The 20567-nt window shown below is 34.7% G+C and overlaps 3 protein-coding genes across 5 annotated transcripts; all 3 read right to left on the bottom strand.

Annotated features, from left to right (window-relative positions):
• Positions 1-1560: 1560 nt before the first annotated feature.
• LOC110704497 (UPF0481 protein At3g47200-like) lies at positions 1561-4236 on the bottom strand. Of its 2 annotated transcripts, none has more exons than XM_021882285.1 (2): positions 3941-4236; positions 1561-3063 (listed from the first exon to the last, which is right to left on the bottom strand). In XM_021882285.1, exon 2 carries the CDS (start codon positions 3060-3062, stop codon positions 1773-1775), a length of 1290 nt encoding a protein of 429 aa, XP_021737977.1. In that variant the 5' UTR covers position 3063; positions 3941-4236; the 3' UTR covers positions 1561-1772. The 2 variants fall into 2 exon arrangements, with proteins under 2 accessions (XP_021737977.1, XP_021737978.1); XM_021882286.1 differs by having other exon boundaries at positions 3961-4236.
• A 957-nt stretch (positions 4237-5193) lies between these two features.
• LOC110704496 (UPF0481 protein At3g47200-like) lies at positions 5194-7859 on the bottom strand. 2 transcript variants are annotated; one of them, XM_021882284.1, is made up of 3 exons: positions 7538-7857; positions 6610-6721; positions 5194-6485 (listed from the first exon to the last, which is right to left on the bottom strand). In XM_021882284.1, the coding sequence occupies exon 3, from the start codon at positions 6358-6360 to the stop codon at positions 5443-5445; it is 918 nt and encodes a 305-aa protein (XP_021737976.1). In that variant the 5' UTR covers positions 6361-6485; positions 6610-6721; positions 7538-7857; the 3' UTR covers positions 5194-5442. The 2 variants fall into 2 exon arrangements, with proteins under 2 accessions (XP_021737976.1, XP_021737975.1); XM_021882283.1 differs by having other exon boundaries at positions 5194-6721; positions 7538-7859.
• A 4026-nt stretch (positions 7860-11885) lies between these two features.
• Positions 11886-14846, bottom strand: LOC110704383 (putative UPF0481 protein At3g02645). The gene is made up of 2 exons (XM_021882163.1): positions 14794-14846; positions 11886-12480 (listed from the first exon to the last, which is right to left on the bottom strand). The coding sequence occupies exons 1-2, from the start codon at positions 14844-14846 to the stop codon at positions 11886-11888; spliced, it is 648 nt and encodes a 215-aa protein (XP_021737855.1).
• Between the last annotated feature and the right edge of the window lie 5721 nt (positions 14847-20567).

Raw genomic sequence — 20567 nt, 5'->3', positions numbered from 1 at the left:
AATTGTAATTGTAGATCTTGTAATCTACTGGTTTAGATCTTGTTTTTGTGGTAATTTTTGTTTCGGATTTTACGTTTTTATTTTTTTCGATTCGGATTTTGTTTCAGGATTCTATCTTCCATTCTTCTCACGTTTTCCCGATGTTTTTTTTTCGTTTTTCTGGGTGGGTGGGTTAGGGGTTTAGTTAGGTGGGGTGGTGGTGGCTCGATAAGGGGGGGTTGAGTGGGGGTCTGGTCAGGGGTGGGTGGGGGAGATTTGGTCAGGGTGAGGATAGGTGGGTGGGTGGGGTGGGGGGGTCTGTTCTGGGTAGGGGGGTCTGGTCTGGGTGTAGTGGGCGAGATTTTGGTCAAGGTGGGGGGTTTGGTCTGAGTGAGTGGGTGGGTGGATGGGGTGGGGGGTCTGGTCTGAGTGGGTGGGTGGGTGGGCTGGTTTTTTTTTTATTGACTTTTCCGACAAAAATTTCCGTCGGAATATTCCTTTTCCGTCGGAATATACCTCTTCCGGTGGAAATTTCCGTCAGAAAATTGCGTGGAATTTCAATTAAAGTCAAAACAGGGCCGACATAAATAAATCCGTCGGAAATTCCGTCGGAAGACTAGTTTCCGACGGAAAAGGTCGAATTTCCTACAAAGGGTTTTGCGACAGACTAATTCCGACGGATTTTTCGATGTTTTCGACGGATTTTTTCCGTTGGAATCAAGTTGTTTTCTTATAGTGATTAAACCCAACCCATTCATTATTAACCTAAGTAAATATTTTTCATGACCATAACCGAGTTGCTAATACATTGATGATGATAAATATCCGCAAAGACGATAAATGCAAAATGGTAAGAAAAAAGACATCATAATGACGTGATAAACACCCAATAAGGCGATAAGTAATTATTTTTTTTAATGACATGAGTTGTCAACCTTATACTAATATAAACAAATGCAAAACTTAAATGAAACCCGCCCAAAAAATGATACCGAGTATATGTGAATTGAAATCTCCAGCAATAACAAAAATGACATGACCTACATGAATATAGTTGAAACCAAAATGACTCAAACTGAGATTGACCTCGAATTCGTATTGCACGACTCAAAAATCGAAACTAAAATAATTCTAGCCGAGAATGAGCTAATAATTGAAGTAAAGCGACTCAACTTTTAACCGAAATTGAATTAATTTGAACCGAGATCTTATCGAATCCAAAATCACCTGATCTAAATTCTAATAAATCCGTTTTGACCTAAGTAAATCCGATAAAATCCGGATTCGAGTTTATCTGAACTCGATATGACTTGACACGAATATGACTTGACCCAAATTCGATTTGTACCAACTATACTCGAACCCAACTTTGACCCAAATCTAAATAAACTCAACCCGATTTGATTTGGTCTGTTAGGTTAAAATGATCCGTCATTACCCGACCCAAACACTCCAACCCGTCATGGGTCAACCCAAACTCCATCTGGGTACCAGATTTGACACCTCTAGGAAACATAAGGCATGTACGTAATCATTAATAGATCAATAGATGCCTAATCATTACAAAAAGAATTATGGAATTGAAGATCAAAACAAAAATAGATAATACAATTTAGTGAAAAAGACATACATTATTAGAGCAACAAAGATTAAAAGATAATACGAAGTACATCATATGATGACTATATGAGTGGCTAGATTTGGCTTGGATTTATAAGCTAATTGGATAGCCCTCATATTATTGGTCAATACAATATCGAGTGCCATGTTGAAATCAAGATATAACTACAATTTTAATTAATAAAATTACTATAAACTTGTAATGCTAAGAGAATAAAAACCACCATGATTGACCATGGATAGTCGAAACAGTCTTTCTTAGACATCAGAGCCTTCCATTTATTCTTCTTCGTCTTGATAAGATATGCATTCAAATCTTGACAAACTTGAGCGTAATAGAAGCCCGGGTTTCTCATACTTAAGTTCTTGGTAATTCGATTAAAGAGATTAGCCACCTCGTCGTTACTCCCAAAAAAATGCTTAATTATTCCATGTTGAACAAGAATTTGCACGTCTTCTTGGGTGTGAATCAATGCATCGAGGAAGAATAAGTAGTCGATAACATAAGAATCACAAAAATGGTGACATTGCTCGAAAAATACAATGCTTCTAAGAGTTGATTCGGTAGTATCTTGAATTATCAATGTCGGAATATGCAAAACTCCCTTTGAAAATGTAATATCAAGTAAAGTCTTACTTTCACTTGCCATAAACTTAACTCCTAATGTCTTTAATTCCTTGGCAGTTAAAGGAAGTTCATCAGAATCTACACCATTGGTATACTCGGGCAATTGGTAACGAAGTTTTGTAGGTAAGCAACAAGTCCTTAGGAAATCAACAAGGTGCATAATTTTTGGTACTTTCATTAACTTTTCTTTACCTATTGCACTACGTGCAACTTCTCTTCCCGGGAAAAAACTAAAGCCTATGAAATTACAAGTAATATCCTTGAAGGAAATATCGGGATAGGCTTCACCAAATGCTACATCGTATAGATGGTTGAGAATGAAAAAGGGTAATTGATTTTCTTCTAAAAATAAATCTTGGTGCACTTGAAGCATCACGTCGTACTTGTTCTCCATAGGATGAGGACCGAGTGAAAATTGATCGGAAAATTCCATAAATAAGAAGATGATAAATGTAGCATCAACCATTACCATCTCAACAAATTCATCACTAGAAAGAGTTATTTTTTCAGCATAATAGGAACGCGCTTCCTCCTCACACTCTCTAATTATATCAATGAATTCACCCAAGGATGTAGCATTATTGTTGCCATTTGTATAGTTACAAAACTCTAGGAAGCATTCAAGGTGCCTCAATTTTAGCTCATGGGAAGATTTTAGGGTTCGATTCTTATAGTATAAAGGACCAATGGAAACAACTAAAGGGTTGTAACATTCTCTTTTTACCTTAAGTAAATTATCAGGCACCCTGTAAATGCAATGCTTTGAGGAAGATCGAGCCAAAGATCCGAGTTGTTGTCGTAGTGAGGTTTCCACATCCTTGATTCTACCAGCCATTCTGTATTGATTACAAAAATATCACACTAAGCATTATTTTCATTTAATTTAAGAGTAGAATATAATTAATCACATTATAATCGTGTTCTATACTGCTATAAATATTGATCGAAGATAAATGCATAATATCTAGTGAACATAAAGAACTAACCATGCATGAAAATTTCAAATTAGAAATTTTTTTTTTTTCCCCAATAAATAGGAATAACCAAAGTAGAGGAAAGAAATCAAATTGAAGTTTGTGGTGCACTATACGGCATAACAATAAGTACACCTAGTAAAGTCTTTTTAAAAATTAACAAACCAAAAGGTTTTGTATAAATAAAACTCCAAATACATAACCAAAATGTAAGTGAAGTTGATTTATAGCTACATATAGATCAAGATTTATAATACGTATAAACAAAATAAAATTCAGTAAATTATACACATGCGACACGTATCTTCATTGATTTAATCTATGACCACGAACATCCATTCTCAATTTCTCATACACGTAGATAGAATATAGAAAAAAAGTAAAGCAGCATGGATAGATTGACCTTAAAGCAAGAGAGGTCAATAAACCCCACTTGATTAATTATAAAAATAAAATAGCTCACAAAATGTTATATTGAGTGCAAAAGGTTTGGTAGTTGGAGAAATCCTTGAATCTTTTGAGCAAGGAAGTACTATATTCTTAAAAATTATATATATATAACTATTATACTTAAACAATATTTTAGATCCGCCACTGCAAAAAAAAAAAAAAACGTAATAAATAAAAAAAAAATAAAAAAAATATATATTGCATTAGAACATGTACACTCCAATAATTATAATTAGCAAGCAAAGCAATAATAAATAAATTGAGAAAAATGGAGAAACAAATAACATACCCAAAAAAACCCAAGAGTACCTTTAAACGATGCCCAGAAAAATGTTGGCTAAGCTACCTTTTCATCTCGTTTAGGACATTTTACGACATTGTGTATTAGTTAGAGCAATAGAGGGTACGATAGATATAGCCAAATCAACACTCGGGTAGGCTACTCCGATCCCTCGATAGAGCTCTATACTCGTAACTGTCCTAAGTGTTTAACTCACTTCACTTCCTTAATTAACTATATATATAGGGAGTATATGCTTACATACTCTTGATCTTAGTCTAGCTAATTACTTTTGTAAGTAATAATTTAACTAACTTCTATATACAATAATATTATTGACTTGATAGTTGATTATATATAATAAATACTAAATAGGAGCTGTCTTTCTTGACTTGTCTTGATAGTTGATTATATACTACGTATTATAGATACTAAATAGGAGCTGTCTTTCTTGACTTGACTTGTTTGTACTTACTGTGTATACAAAGATATAGGAGTAGTATTTTGCATGGAAGATTCGTTCATTTTTATCAGTTTGATTGGAAGTGTACGTTGACAATCCATAAGTAAAGTCAACGATCAACTTGTTCATACTAAATATTAGTCATAATTGCCATTAAAGTTGTGCATTCAAGCATCTGCATTCAAACTTATTGACTTTCATTGTTTATTTGTAAATCACAAGTGGCCATGTGGTTACTACTTCTTGCTCACCTATTCTACCTTTATTATGATCCTCTATTGTAGATTGATATTAATATTTTATGATAAGAAGACATTGGTATTAAAATATGTACGCTTCATGAGTCTCCTCGTATCTGACACTAAATTTTCCACTTAAAATTAGAGGTGAATGAAATTTAAAATTGTGACTAATTTGTCACATTAACTTTTGTATAGGTTTAACTCTAGCAAAAGTTTAAGCGGGTGGTTGAAGTTTCTAAAATTGTTTTGATTATACACTTTATCAAGCATGTATCATATAAATTAATTACTCCATCCATTCCAAATTAGTCGATTAACATTGATCTACGCACATAATAGGCTTCAAATCTTATTGTTTAGTGGTTATTAGTTCTTACTTGTTAGTGTGATGTCTAGTGGGTAATGGTTTGTTATATTAGGGACGTATAATAGAGGCGGATCTTCATTGGGCCAATCTCCAAAGGTTATTGACTTTTGTCCAGTGGTAGATCTAGAAGGCATCTAAATAAAAACCAAAATTCAAGTTGGCAAAAAATTAAATGATAGAACTCCACATATTATTCCTTTATTTTTATTATTTTTTTTTAAATTGAGCCTAATTTTGCACCCCCATAGCTATTTTATTTGGATTTGCCCTTGTACTAGCTCACATATACCAAAGTTCAATCAACATATCATTAATGTAACAAATTCTAGCATTAAACAAGCATCAAAAGAAATTCCTAATTGTCTTGTACAACAATAAACTGGAATATGGAATCTGCACGTAGAAGCTAATTCATTGCTTGTAGATGAACAAAGAACAATTAGTGCTTAAAACCAGTATAAACTTGTAACACGGTAAGGAAAAGCAAAATCGCCAAATAGACAACGGAAATGATTGACCAAGGATGATTGAAGTAGTCTTTCCTTAATATAGCCATCCATTTGTTCCTCCTAGTGTTGGCATGTGCATTCAATTTTTCAGCAATATCAGAATAGTAGAAACTATGATTATTAATCATTATATTTTTGCGGAGTTGATTCACGACATTAGCTACCTCATCATCACTCCCAAGCAAATTCTTGATTACACCATGTTGAACTAATATTTGCACGTCTTCACGAGTGTTAATCAACGCATCAATGAACGATACATAGTCGACAAAGTAAGAACTGGCAGAAACATCATGAAATTGACGGCATTGCTCAAAAAATAAAATATTGCGAAGAAGACCTTCCGTACTGTCTTCCATAGTCAATCGTGGAATCTCTAAAACACCATCTGAAAATCGAATATCCAATAGATATTTACTCTCACTTGCCTTGAATTTGACTCCGGCAACCTCCAATTTTTCAGCACTTGGGGGTAAAGTAAGTTCAGTTCTATATATACCGTCTCCGAGTTCGGAAGGTAAATGCCAAACCCTCAAAAAATCCAAAAGATGCTTAACTTCCGATGTGTTTCTCAGAACATTCTCTTTACCAGTAGCTGGTTTGATACGTCCAGAAACAGAATTGTTAGATATATAATTACAAGTAAGATCCTGGAAGGAAATCTCGGGGTAAGCTTCACCAAATGTTATGCTGTATAACAGGTTGAGAACAAAAAATGGGAGTTGATTATCTTCTACAAATATATCTTGTTTTATAATCTTTTCATTTATAGGAAACTTTGGAATTCCAAATCTTTCACTACAGTAAATAAACAAGTAAATGATGAATGCAGCATCGATCATCATCATCTCAATAAACTCGTTGCTGGAGAGACTTATTTTTTCTTCGTAGTAGGAACGAGCCACATCCTCCCAATTTTTTATAACTTCAATGTATTTCTCTAAGCTATAAGCTTTGTTGCCATTGGTATTGGCTGCGATTTTTAAAAAGCATTTCAGATGATTTAATTTTAACTCTAACGAAGATTTTAGGGATGGGTTTTTGTAGTGCGTTGGACCAATTGAAACAATCGAAGGCAGATAACATTCACTATTTACCTCTCGGATATACCTAGGCACCTTATAAATGCAGCATTTGGAGGATATTAAGGGTAAGGAACTAAGCTTGTATTGTATTGAAGATTCCACATCCTTGGTGTTGGCTGTCATTCTGTAATTTCAAATTATAGATAACATGTTATATATGGAATACATTATACTTTATATGTTATTTTAATGAATGTCGTACCACTTTGACTTTTTCACTGTTTATATACTCTCTTTTGACTAACTATTGTGACTTATTTGTAATGAATAATACAATCAAGTAAGATATTTTTGGAACGTCTTGATTTGTACTTTCGAAATATCATTTTTTTTTATAAATTTTATTTATTAAAAAATTCAACATAATATAAAGCTCAAAGTTGTACGTTGACAAGAGCGAAATAAGCTAATATGGAGCAATATTAAAAGAATGTAGAAAATTTAGATGCACATAGAGGTAGGTGCACCCAACTACTAAGGAGTTGTTTTTTTTTTTGCCCATTTGCCAATAATGAGTAGATATTACAGGCGTAACAAGACGTATAAAATTTTTTAGGAAGCCTATTATAATATTAAAGTAAATCATCATCATTATTTTAACCATCATTTATTTTCCTTTCATCTAACCTACTATAATACTTCCTTTATTTCTATTTATTTACAACACAATCTATTTCATATTTGACTATTTGAATAAAAAAAATGTGTTTAATTATCAAAAAGTATAAATCTAAAAATTAATATATATGAAAAAATGATTGAGACAAATATAACAAGATTCTACTTAATCACTAAAATCGGTCAAAATTAGTGAATATGCGAATAGTATAATAAAAGTGAGAAAATTGGAGATAAAAGGATATCAAAGTAATACATATCTAAAGACGAACATTGAAAATTTGAAGTAAAGAAAATAATAAATAAAAGAAAGACTTTTTACCTAGTTGTTTGACGTTGAGATACACTATCTCTGAAGACCGTGTTTTGACTTGAACTAATAAGAACCAAATGTATGCTCCCTTATTGGCGTATGCATGAATTGAACCAATAACCTTTAGGAACTTAAGTAACCTGATATCATATGGTTGCAATTTTTAAAATCCAACAAACAGTAGGTTGTGTAATGTACGAGAGTACAGAGTAAAGAGGGTGATTTAATTTAAGCAAGAGCTAGTTTAATTTGAAAGTAACAAATATTAAAGGATAGTACAAAAGCAGATAATGTAGACTTGTGAATTGTGACTTTTGTGAGTGAGGAAGAGATGAGTTATGAGTGATGGTTGTGACTTGTGGATTGGAGGATATCACATCAAGTTAATGTGAACCAAAGAATAAGATTAGGTCAAAATATTCTCCTAGTACGGAGATTGAAGGAATGTCACATCAAATTAATGCGAATCAAAGAAATTGGAGCTGAGGCCATATAATAAAGTCCAAAAAGTGTGCTCCAAATCTCCAATTGTGGAGATTCAAGTAAGGGATTAAGGGGGCCTAGTTACTCTAGTGGTTTATAGCATTTCAATTATTGGAAGATGTTTTGTGTATTATGATTACTAATCCCGGATTTCTATTTTTGGTTAAACAATGATAGATGCACATCATGAACAATGAAGAACATGAACATGATGAACAACTTTTTAATTTTAACTGTTTTTTATTTAATGTTTATTTTGATAAATAATAAACAGTAGTTAAATTAGAAAAAAAAATCGAAATATCATAAAATAATTTCTGGATATTAAAAATATATTTAAAATGATTTTAAATTAAAATTATCAAAAAATTAAATAAATAAATTAATAATCTTAGTCATCTATTTTAAAAAATTGCGATAGTCAAAACTCATATGACTATATATATTATAATCATCCTATATCTCGAGTGACTTGTAAGATCATCCTTGGTTTGTTGAATATAGGGTTATTTTCATCTATAAACTCGTGGAAATAACTCCTCGGGAAGAGCTCAATGGAAAATATTGCATCAATGAGCAGCATTTCAATAAAATGCTCGGTAGGTAGATTTATAGTATCAACACAACTTTGGTGAACAACCTCTTCCGTGACTTCCGACCCTTTAATAACTTAGGCGTACTAAGATGTACCAAGATGGACGTCATTTTCCTCTAATGTGCTCTATTACAAATTACAATACATACGGTTAAATTACTAATGACAATATAATGAACTATATATACTCATAGTTACAAACTTACAAATGAACATCAAACCTTTTAAAATGCATACTAACATGTACCAAGCTTCAAGATTAGCCATTAGCATTACAAATTTAAAGCAGCAAAAGTAATACTTAATTGTCTTATTACTTGTATACTAATTACAAACCAGTAAATTAAAAAGAGTGATCGTACAATAAGCCAAAATAAAAAGTAATACTATATAGCAGCTTGTAGTAACGAACTATTACTTAAAACCAGTATAAACTTGTAACGCGGTGAGAATAAGAAGTATCACTAAATAAACCACAGAAATGATTGACCATGGGTGATTGAAGTAGTCTTTCCTTAATACAGCTATCCATTTGTTCATCCTGGTTGGTGTTGGCATGCGCTTTCAATTTTTTACTAATAATATCAAAATAGTAGAAATTAGGACGGACCATTGTGTATTTAGTGAGTTGGTTCACAACAGTTGCTACCTCGGCATCACTCTCAAGCCAATTCTCGATTATGCCATTTTGAACTAGTATTTGCACATCTTCGTGAGTGTCGATCAAAGCATCAAGGAAGGATACGTAATCCACAAGGTAAGAAATTTTTTCATAATAATAACAGTTGCATTGTTCGAAAAGTATGATGTTGCGAATTAAGCCTTCTATGATATCTGAAATTGTCAATACTGAAATCTCTAAAGAAGGAGCATCAGTTCCTCATTATGAAAAACACTTTTGTTTCTCATAATGACATTTTGGAAAATAATGTGATGTTTTTCATTAGTAGGGACCGCATATGTGTCATGAGTGGGAACTCCAAATCTTGACACATACCCCATGAGAAACAAAACTTGTCTCTCACAATGAGAAACATAGAATTACCCGTAAAATAATTTCTATTCTTTTACCGTCTCGGAGTTGGGAAGGTAAGTGGCAGACCCTCAAAAAATCCACAAGGTGTTTGATTCCTGAGTTCTTCTCTACATTCTCCTTACCTAGTTTGATACGTCCAACCTCTCTTCCTAGTAAAGAACTGCCGGATATAAAACTACAATATAAATTATTGAGAACAAAAAAGGGGAGTTGATTGTGTTCAACAAATATATCTTGTTTTACTTTCACCATCCATGTAAGCTTTTCCTGAATAGAAATTTCTTGGATATCAAATTGGTTATTTGTATAACACATAAACAAGTAAATAATGAATGCAACATCAACCATCATCATCTCAATGAAGTCATTGCTAGTAAGACTTATTTTTTCTTCGTAATAAGAACGGGCAATGGCAATGTACTGGCTTAAGCTTAAAGCTCGATTGCCATTCGTATGAGTTGCAAGTTCTAGGAAGCATTCGAGATGATTCAATTTTAAATTTAAACAAGGTTTCACCTTATAAATGCAGCATTTGGTGGAAATTTTGGGTAAGGAACTAAGCTTGTATTGTATTGAAGATTCCACATCCTTGGTGTTAGCTGTCATTCTGTAATTTCAAATTATAGATAACATGTTATATATGGAATACATTATACTTTATATGTTATTTTAATGAGTGTTGCACCACTTTGGCTTTTACACTATTTATATACTCTCTTTTGACTAACTATTGTGATTTATATGTAATGAATAATGCAATCAAGTGAGATATTTTTGGAACGTCTTGACTAGTACTTTCAAAATATCATTTTTTTTATAAATTTTATTTATTAAAAAATTCAGCATAATAACGTTCAAAGTTGTGCGTTGACAAGAGTGAAAGCTAATATGATGCAATATTAAAAGAACGAAGAAAATTTAGATGCACATAGAGGTAGGTGCACCCAACTACTAAGGAGTGGGTTTTTTTTGCTCATTTGCCAATAATGAGTAGATATTACAGGCGTAACAAGATGTATAAAAAAATTTTAGGAAGCATATTATAATATTAAAGTAAATCATCATCATTATTTTAACCATCATTTATTTTCCTTTCATCTAACCTATTATCATACTTCCTTTATTTCTATTTATTTACAACACAATCTATTTCATATTTGCCAGTAACCTGATATCATATGGTTGCAATTTTTAAAATCCAACAAACAGTTGATTGTGTAATGTACGAGAGTACAGAGTAAAGATGGTGATTTAATTAAAGCAAGAGCTAGTATAATTTGAAAGTAATATTAAAGGGTAGTACAAAAGCAGATAATGTAGACTTGTGAATTGTGACTTTTGTGAGTGAGGAAGAGATGAGTTATGAGTGATGGTTGTGACTTGGGAGTTATTAATGAGCACGGATTGGACGGATATCACATCAAGTTAATGTGAATCAAAGAATAAGATAAGGTCAAAATAGTCTCCTAGTACGGAGATTGAAGAACATAGATATAGGAAAACATTGGATTAATCTGTGGATACTAGATTTACAAGTTTTTCATTGAACATGATCATTAATAAATTTGGCATTTTACTAGACAACATCAATATAGAGCTAAGATATTAGCCCAATCTAAGGAAAATTTGGATTTTACAACCCACAAATAACCGACTTTTTGAAATCATCATCCACAAAAAATATTATATTAAAATACCACTCAAAAAAACAAAAAAAAATTAAAAAAAATAAATAAAAAATTAAATATTTAGATTTCACCATTATTAATCTAACGTTTTATAGAAATTTCTTCAATTTTCGTACCAAAAACAAACTCTTTAAAGATTTTGGGGGTCATTTTTGTTCTATGAGTCCGATTTGAGGTCAAAATTTACATACAAAAAATGATTGAAAATGCCTTGTTTTACGTACTAAAAAATACCTCGGTTTGTGTGACACATGTAAAATGAGATATTTTCGATAATATTTTTGTCAATTTTGACCTCAAATCGGATATACAGAAAAAATATGACCCCCGAATCGTATAAAAGACAGAATAATAGTCAACAAAAGAGGCCGAAAAAGTGTCATGTGAACTTGATTCGAAACACTAATTAATTTAATTGTGAAATATGTATTATTATTATAACTTGTATTAGTAGTAGTAATGTGTAAAAAGGTGATACTCAAGATTTGAAATTGAATCTATTACAGTAAATTAGTAAGCGAGGGCACATGAAACACGAATTGTAAAGTACAGTATCTATCCCCTAAAACCAGTATAAACCTGCAGCACTGTGAGAATAAGTAGGAACACCAAATAGATCACAGAAATGATTGACCATGGATGATTAAAGTAATCTCTCCTCAATATGGCTTTCCATTTATTCCACCTCATAGCAGTATACGCATTCAAATCTCGACTAATATCAGCATAGTAGAAATTGGGATTATAAATCAATATGCATTTGGTGATTTGGTTCACCAAATTTGCTACCTCCTCATCACTTCCTAGACAATGTTTGATTATTCCATGTTGAACTAGTACTCGAACATCTTCAGAAGTGTCAATCAAAGCATCGAGGAAGAATACATAGTCGATGAAATAAGAGTTGTAGTAATGGTGGCATTGCTCGAAAAATACTATGCTCCGAAGTACAGCCTCCGTGTTTTCTTGAATTACTAATGTAGGTATTCGTAACATTCCTTCCGAAAATTCAATGTCGAGTATACTCTCACTTTCAATTGCAATGAATTTAACACCAGCTGCCTTGATCTCTTTGACGCTTGGGGGAAATACTATGTGAGAGACTTCAAGGTTGAGTTGATCTCGAAGTTTGTAAGGTAGGCAACATACCCTTAAAAAATCCACAAGATGCTTGATATTAGACGCCTCCTTTACCTTCTCTCGGCCTATTATTGTACGTGCAACCTCTCTTCCAAGACCCAGCCCACCCTAACCCGCACGGCCCACGACTCAGGCTACCCGCACGCACGACCCACCTGACCCGCATGGCCCACCCAACCCGCCTAGCCTAACAGCCATAATCCAAATATTTTTTCAAAACTAACGACTACTTTTATTTTTATGAATTTGATGAACAAAGTTAACAGCTACTTTTAATTGTTAGTAACAACTAGTTTTACTGGCTAGTTTTTTGTATTGCATGATCATCCCCTCAATTTTTCCTATAAATACCAATTTCATTTCACTCAAATTTCCACACTACTCAAGCTTTCTTTCTCTCTTACTTAAAAATTCTTACATGTTCTCAAATTCTCAAGTGTTATTTAGTGTTATATAGAGTTTTATTTTTGTTAAAAAAATCTCCTTAATATTATTATTAGTATTCTTAAGATTCTAAAAAAAAAAAAATTCTTCTCCATATTATAATTAGTAACCATAAAAAATAAAAAAAAATAAAAAAAAAGGGCTCAAGAGGAGGAATGGGAAGGAGTCAAAGTGGTGGTCGAAGTGGTGGCCAAAGGAGCAGTGGTGAAAATTTTTCGTATGAAATTAATACGGAAAATTTAGACCAATTTGTCAATGAATATAGAGATTATGGTTTAGGAGATGGGCAAAATATTCAAATGTCTCCACCGTACCACAACATTTCTCCCACCAATCATCGAGTTCAACTATGCCACCTCCATCGCAACCAACATCACAACCAACATCTCAACCTTCATCTCAAGGTAATTTCTAAACTAATTTTATTGTTATGAATATTTAAAAAAACTATTATTAATGATTATAAAGTTAGTTTAGTTTCCAATTTTCTATGATTTATAATTACCATGAGAAATGCGTTTAAATAATTATAATTAAAATATTTAAAATTTAAAAGCTTATTTTCATGAATAGCGTTTAAAAATTAATTTCAATAATTTCATTTATGAAAGGTGGTGGCGGTGAAAGTAGAGGTCGAGCACAATTTTCTTGGGTGTGGAAACATTTTGAACAAGTTGACGTCACATCCCCGGGATGGCAACTCGGTCAACCAAAGAGGTTCACGTGTACATGCCTAGTTTGCAAGGCGCTAGGTGCAAATGTCAAGTCATATAGTTGAAAAACGGGAGATGGAACCAGAACCTTGAGTCGACATTTGCAAAATAAACACGACTTGTTCGAAAATGGCCCCCATCCAACACAATTGGATTGCCCGTCCAAATACAATTGGGTGGATACATGAACCATTTACCCGGCGGAGGTACACCTTTCATTTATAATAAAGATAGAATGATTGATGAAATGAGTACTTTAGTTATTACTAATGAATACCCTTTTAGTTACGGTGACAATACAAATGTTGAGCATTTTAATAAAGTTGCATTACAACCTGCATTACTCGTGTCCCCCGAAATACCCTACAACATTATACACAAACTTCTTATCACAAGTATGGGAGTGGTTTGATTGAATTATTTCGTACATTTGATGGTCGTGTTAGTTTTGCAAGTGATACATGGACTTCTAGTTTGGCGAATCTTTTCTTTGCATTACTGCTCATTGGGTAGATGATGACTGGTTTATTCAAAAACGTATACTATGTTTTCAAGCTATGGAAGAAAGGCATACCGGTTTTAACATCAAAGTTCGTATTTTGGATTGTTTAAAAGAATTTCACTTGAATAATAAAGTTTTTTCTTCGTCACTTGATAATGCAACTGCAAACACAAAGTGTATTGACTATTTGAAAAATGACTCCGAGTTGCATTTGTTGTTGGGTGGTATCTCTTGCATGTTAGATGTTGTGCTCATATTTTGAATTTTCTGTTCAAGAGGGTCTCATTGAGTTGCAACCATTGCTAAACCCAATTAGAACTGTTATAAAATGGATTAGGATTACTCAGTCAGTTAGAAGAAAGTACATAGCTACGTGTAAAGAGAGAGGTCTTAAGAAAAGACAATGGTCTGTTGATACCCCTACCCGTTGGAATTCTACTTTCAATTTGTTGAATGATGCTATAAAGTAGCCTGACATTTTGACCCAACTTTTCAATGAGACTCGTGTTGATCCTACGGAGTTAATAACCGAAAGTCATTGGACTAATGCTTCTTTTGTTCGTGATGTTTTAAATGCTTTTGATAATGCAACTCATAGTTTCTCTTATATTTATGAGTCTAACATTCATTTAGTTATAATTGAGTATGTTAAAGTTGTTCACACCATCGAAGAGCATATCCTTTCCCAAGACCCCCTGCCTTCTCTTGATCGTGCATTCCATCTTGCGGTTTAAGATGAAAGGGTCAGACAAGCCAAAACACAACTTGAGAGTAAGTCCTCCGATGCGGTGGGCTTTGCTTTACGAGCAGAACCTTCGATTGCTAGAAGGGGGCGTGGCCGTGGAGATCGTACCCCCTGCATACATTGTAAAAAGGTCGAGCATGAGTCAGCCTCTTGCTATTCGCTGCTCTTTTGCACCCACTGCAATAAGCGCGATCATGATGTTAATGGCTGCTATGAACTTCATGGCTATTTAGAAGGATGAGAAGATTAATCTCGTTCGGATGGTACGGGGCGTGGCCGAGGCTATGGATCGGGTCAAGGTCGTGGACAAGCTCGGCTAATGCTACTTGGTGCAGTTACTGGCAGCAATAATGGGTCGTCAACCTCGTCCTCTCCATCACAAATATTTTTTCTGTGGAGCAATGGAAAGCAATTGAGGCAGTAGTGGGTAAAGTTAAGGTTCCAGAGAACAGATTGAATGGTAAGTTCAACAATGATATGTGGATAGTAGATGGTAGAGAGACAAATCGGTCGTTGGACAATCACCCTAAGCCAAACAATATTTCTACCTAAACCAACCTAGGACATGTCTAGGGTAAGTAGAGGATCGTATCCACAGGGAATGGGTAAAGAACACCAAGAGTATGAAACGGTTGTAAGCTAATTAGGTCACAAATTGGGGTTTAATTAGTTAATTTCTATAGAGACGAACGTTAGGGAAAACGAGATTCAATGCCAACCAAATCAAACAATTAATAACAAGGATAAATCATGAACATACATGGGTGGTAGAATAGGAACTTAACATTGTCTTCTTTCAAAGTCACAACATAAGTATTCCCTAGATCAAACACTAACATGAATAAGAGTAAGTCTCAATGATAGGAAGTGGGTTTCTAGCTCGAGTTTGTCTCTCGATCGTTCCGAACTATCATGAAGCACAAATAATTGAGAATTCTCACCTAATTACCACACTAAAACATCCTATTCAATGGAACCAAAACATCCATAATCATGAAAGTAGCATAATCTAATTGCACAAAAAATGACTCACTACTAAACCCCATCTTTCAATGTAAGTAAAGGAATGAACACATGAGCATGAAATGGCCACCAAAATACACATGCAATAATCAATTTAAGCACAAAGAGACATCAATCCAAAGTACAACATGAGGGAATCCAAGTCAATCAACCATGGCTTGGTTGGGTTTTCACCCAACCCATAACTAAGGAACTACTCACTAAACATGGTGGAAAACAAGCTAACAATAAAATCTAGGGTTATCATGAATTCAAATAAACTAAGAGAGAGAAAAAACAAGGATGGATTAAGCATGCAAGAACAATTGACAAAGATTAAACAAGAACTAGCATATAACAAGGATAAAATCAGAAAATTAAACAACAAAGGAGGGAGAAAGAGATTACTAATTGATATTTCAGGGTTGAGAATGATTGTTGTTGAAATTGGTAGAACAAACTTCAATTAAATCTTACAAATGATTGTGTTTTTCAGAATCTAAATTAAGGGAGAGGAAAACTATGCACTAACTAAGAGAATAAGCCTAAGGGAGTTAAGAGAGAAGAAGGTTCGTACAAATGAAGCCAAGGGTGGTATTTACACCCCCAAAAACAATTATATAGGAAAATTCGTTAAGAAAATCGGATACCAGCTAGGAGCGCCCGCTCCTCAGCTCGGAGTGCCCGCTCCATATACTTGCACGCCCGGTCCCCTGCTCTTCAGAAAATTGGCAGATTCAAAATACCAAAGAGGGGCGCCCGCCCGCTCCTTGAGGTCTCAAAACTTTGCAAATTGTTTGGGGAGATGAAAAAGCGCCCGCTCCACCAGGAGTGGGCTCTCCCTTCTTCTTCCTAGCTCCATCTCAAGTCCTTAAAGAGCTATTTTTGCACCAAAGCTTCACCTACACCTGCAAGTCATGTACACAAACACACAAAGAGAGGGCAATGCCAAAAATGCAAGACTTATTTACAAAATGGGTTAGAAAGAGGGGAAACGATTACAAAATCGGGTTAAAATCACTACAATAAGTGGTCAAATAAACTACTTATCAGTAGACGCAGGTGCAACGCATCATGTGATCGAAATGAATCTTGGTTGTTTGATACAACTCATATTTCGATTGTCTGGTTGGTCTTCCCAATGGTAACACTGTTTTAGCAGAAAAGGAGGGCTCGATTTGATTATCTGATACTATTGTTCTCACTCATGTTCTTTATGTCCCTCAATTAATTAGTTGTAATTTAATTTTGGTGTCTCAATTAAACGATAATTTGCATTGTACAGTTAATTTTACTTCATCTATGTGTGCTATTCAGGACCAAACGGGGAGGCTGATTGGAACGGGAGCTATACGGGATGGACTGTATTACTTCGGATGAGTCATTTTTGTGCAACATATTTCTGCAAATGGAGCAACGTCACAGTTGGCTTTATGGCACAAACGCATGGGACATCCTTCAAAAGTGTAGTGAAGTTGCTTTCTCTTGATAATCTTAAGGGTAGCTTAGATAAGAATTATGAAGTCTGTTATTGGGCTAAACATCCTAGAGATAAATTTCCTAGTAGTGATAATAAAGCAAGTCGTATTTTTGAGAAAATTCATTGTGATTTATGGGGTCCCTATAAGCATGCTTCAATTCGTCTTGTGGGGCCTCATTATTTTTTTACTATTGTTGATGACTTTTCTCGTGCTGTTTGGTTTATTTGTTGGATGATAAAACAGAGGTCTTTCGTATTTTTTTGAATTGTTGCTATGGTAGATTGTCAATTTTCACAATCAATAAAATTTCTCAAAGTGATAATGGGACAGAATTCAGTTGTTTGCGTGGTTATTTCAATGCTACTGGGGTCTTATTTTATACTTCTTGTGTTGGTACGCCTCAATAAAATGGTAGGGTAGAAAGGAAACACAAACACATTCTCAATGTCTAGAGCCCTTCGGTTTCAAGCCGGTTTGCCTATATTTTTTTGGGGGGAGTGTGTGCTTGCGGCTGCTCATTTAATTAATCGGACACCCACTCTCTAATTAAACAACAAAACTCCCTTTGAAATTTTGTTCGGTTTTCCTCCTTCTTATACTACAATTCATACTTTTGGGTGCTTGTGTTTTGCACATAATAAAAAAACAAAAGGGGATAAGTTTGAGAGTAGGATTCGTTCGTTTGGAAAGAAGGGTTAGACTTTGTTTGATCTAGAAACGAATTGAAAGATTTTTTTGTATCCCAAGATGTGAAATTTAATGAGAATGTGTTTCCCTTTATAAATCCCAATGAGGGGAATATTGATCCTGAGAGGATTGTTTCGATGGAGAATGGTGTGCCTGTTGACCCGAATTTTGATGATGATTATATAGCGTAAAATATGACTGCAGGGGAACCATCGGACGATGGCATAAAGGATGACAAGCGTGGCGAAGACACTGCCCAGCCCGCTGGTAATCCAGCGCCCGTTAGCAATGTTTAGCGCCAGAGCCAGCAAGAGATGGCTGGGCGACGCTCCAGCAGGGCCACGATACTGACCAGCCCGCTGGAGAGTTAACATCAGCTGGGAGCTCATACCTGCAACAAATACGATCAGCCTCCGAGCTAAATTCAGCAGCACAGCCGTAGCCTATAGTCCCTAATTCTCAGCAGCTTGGTCGTGGGTTTCGTGAGAAAATTCCTTCTGTTAAACTACAGGATTATGTTACTCACACCATCATTGCAAACGTTCCATCCCCACTACTTTCTTCTCCACGACATTCCTCTTACTCCCTATCCCATAGCACACTATATTAACTGTGACAATTATTATGCAAATTATCGTAATTTTCTGGCAGCAATTATTTCGGGTCAAGATCCGAAATCATTTCGAGAATCAATGAAGCATGAGGGGTGGAGAAAATCAATGCAAGAAGAAATTCAAGCCTTGGAGGACAATGGAACATGGACTTTGGAACCTCTTCCAACAGGTAAATGTGCTCTTGGTAGTCAATGGGTGTACAAGACAAAGTACCGTTCGAATGGTGAAGTTGAGGGATTGAAGTCAAGATTGGTTCTTTGGGGAAATCATCAAACATAGAGGATTGATAACAATGATACTTTTTCTTCGGTTGCAAAGATGACCACAGTTCGAGCTTTTCTAGCTATTGCTACATCAAAGAATTGGGAGCTACATCAGATGGATGTTCATAATGCCTTTCTTCATGGAGATCTTGAGGAAAATGTGTACATGAAACTGCCTCCTGGGTTTGAACATAAAAATTCAAATCTATTTTTTCGATTACGGAAGTCGTTATATGGTTCAAGACAGGCTTCGAGATGTTGGTTTGCAAAATTGGTCGCAGCTTTGAAAGGGTATGAGTTTCTTCAATCCTACTCTGATTATTCATTATTTACTTATTCTCAGGGTTCTGTTCAAATAAATGTGCTGGTTTATGTTGATGACATCATAATTTCTGGAAATGATTCCACTGCGTTGATTGCTTTCAAACCATATTTGTCTGATTGCTTTAAAATGAAAGATTTAAGCCCTTTGAAATATTTTCTTGGTATTGAGGTTGCTCATAGTGCAACGGGTTTATTTTTATGTCAGAGAAAATACACACTTGATATTATCTCTGAGGTTGGTCTATTAGGAGCAAAACCGACTGAGTTTCCCATAAACAGAACCATCGACTTGGCTATGCGAATGGTGCATTTTTTGAGGATCTAGAAAGGTATCGTCGTTTGATAGGCCGACTTGTATATCTTGCTGTGACTCATCCGGATTTGGCATATTCCCTACACATTTTATCTCAATTCATGTAACAACCTCGAATAGAGCACTGGGAGGCAGCTTTGAGGGTTGTTCGATATTTGAAGGGAACACTGGGGCATGGGATTTTGCTTCGGGCGGATAGTGATCTCACTCTTCAAGGGTGGTGTGATTTGGATTGGGAAGCCCGCCCACTTACTCGTTGATCATTGATTGGTTGGTTGGTTTTCTTGGGAAAATCCCCTATTTCTTAGAAAACGAAGAAGCAACATACAGTTTTGAAGTCTTCTGCAGAGGCCGAGTATCGATCTATGGCGGCTATTACTTTTGAATTGAAGTGGTTGAAGGGTTTGCTGTTGAGTCTTGGTGTACATCATCCTAAGGCAATTCCTTTGTTTTGTGATAGTCAATCTGCTGTTCATATAGCCAAGAATCCAGTTTTTCATGATCGCACAAAACATATTGAGATTAACTGTCATTTTGTTAGAGATGCAATTGAAGATGGTACTTTGGCTCCTTCTTATGTGACTACAGATTCCCAGCTTGCAGAAATTTTTGAAGGCTCTTGGAAAGCGATAGTTTGATTCACTTTTGTCCAAGTTGGGCATTTTTTATCCTCACTATACTCCAACTTGAGGAGGGGGGATGTTAGGATATTATATGATATTATTTGATTGGCATTGATTTGTATAGTTGGCATATTATTGGCATAGGATAGTTTATAGGAATATTTGGTAGTTTCGTAAAGTCTATCACTGATTTCTTTTGTACGCTATATATTTTGCATCTCACATCAATACAAATCAAGCTTTGCCTCATTATTATTTTACAAATCAAGTTTTGAAAGGTTTTGAAAATGTCTTCTGCTGTGTGTCTTTGATAAATGTCTTAGTCGTTATCACGGTGGTGGTAATGTCTTAGATTTTCCTATTTCGTATTTTAAAAAGGGTAAAAC

Source organism: Chenopodium quinoa, unplaced genomic scaffold, assembly GCF_001683475.1.
Source record: "Chenopodium quinoa cultivar QQ74 unplaced genomic scaffold, ASM168347v1, whole genome shotgun sequence".
NCBI lineage: Eukaryota > Viridiplantae > Streptophyta > Magnoliopsida > Caryophyllales > Amaranthaceae > Chenopodium > Chenopodium quinoa.
The sequence above is the reverse complement of the archived record's forward strand: the minus strand, read 5'-3'. Positions and strand labels throughout refer to the sequence as shown.

Bases quoted from the DNA above. Each gene is read 5' to 3' on its own strand.
- LOC110704497 (XM_021882285.1), bottom strand. From the start codon at position 3,062: ATGGCTGGTAGAATCAAGGATGTGGAAACCTCACTACGACAACAACTC.
- LOC110704496 (XM_021882283.1), bottom strand. From the start codon at position 6,720: ATGACAGCCAACACCAAGGATGTGGAATCTTCAATACAATACAAGCTT.
- LOC110704383 (XM_021882163.1), bottom strand. From the start codon at position 14,846: ATGCACGATCAAGAGAAGGCAGGGGGTCTTGGGAAAGGATATGCTCTT. The intron at 12,481-14,793 runs GTGTGAACAACT...GGATTTTTTAAG, and splicing joins AAAGGATATGCTCTTCGATG to GGTATGTTGCCTACCTTACA.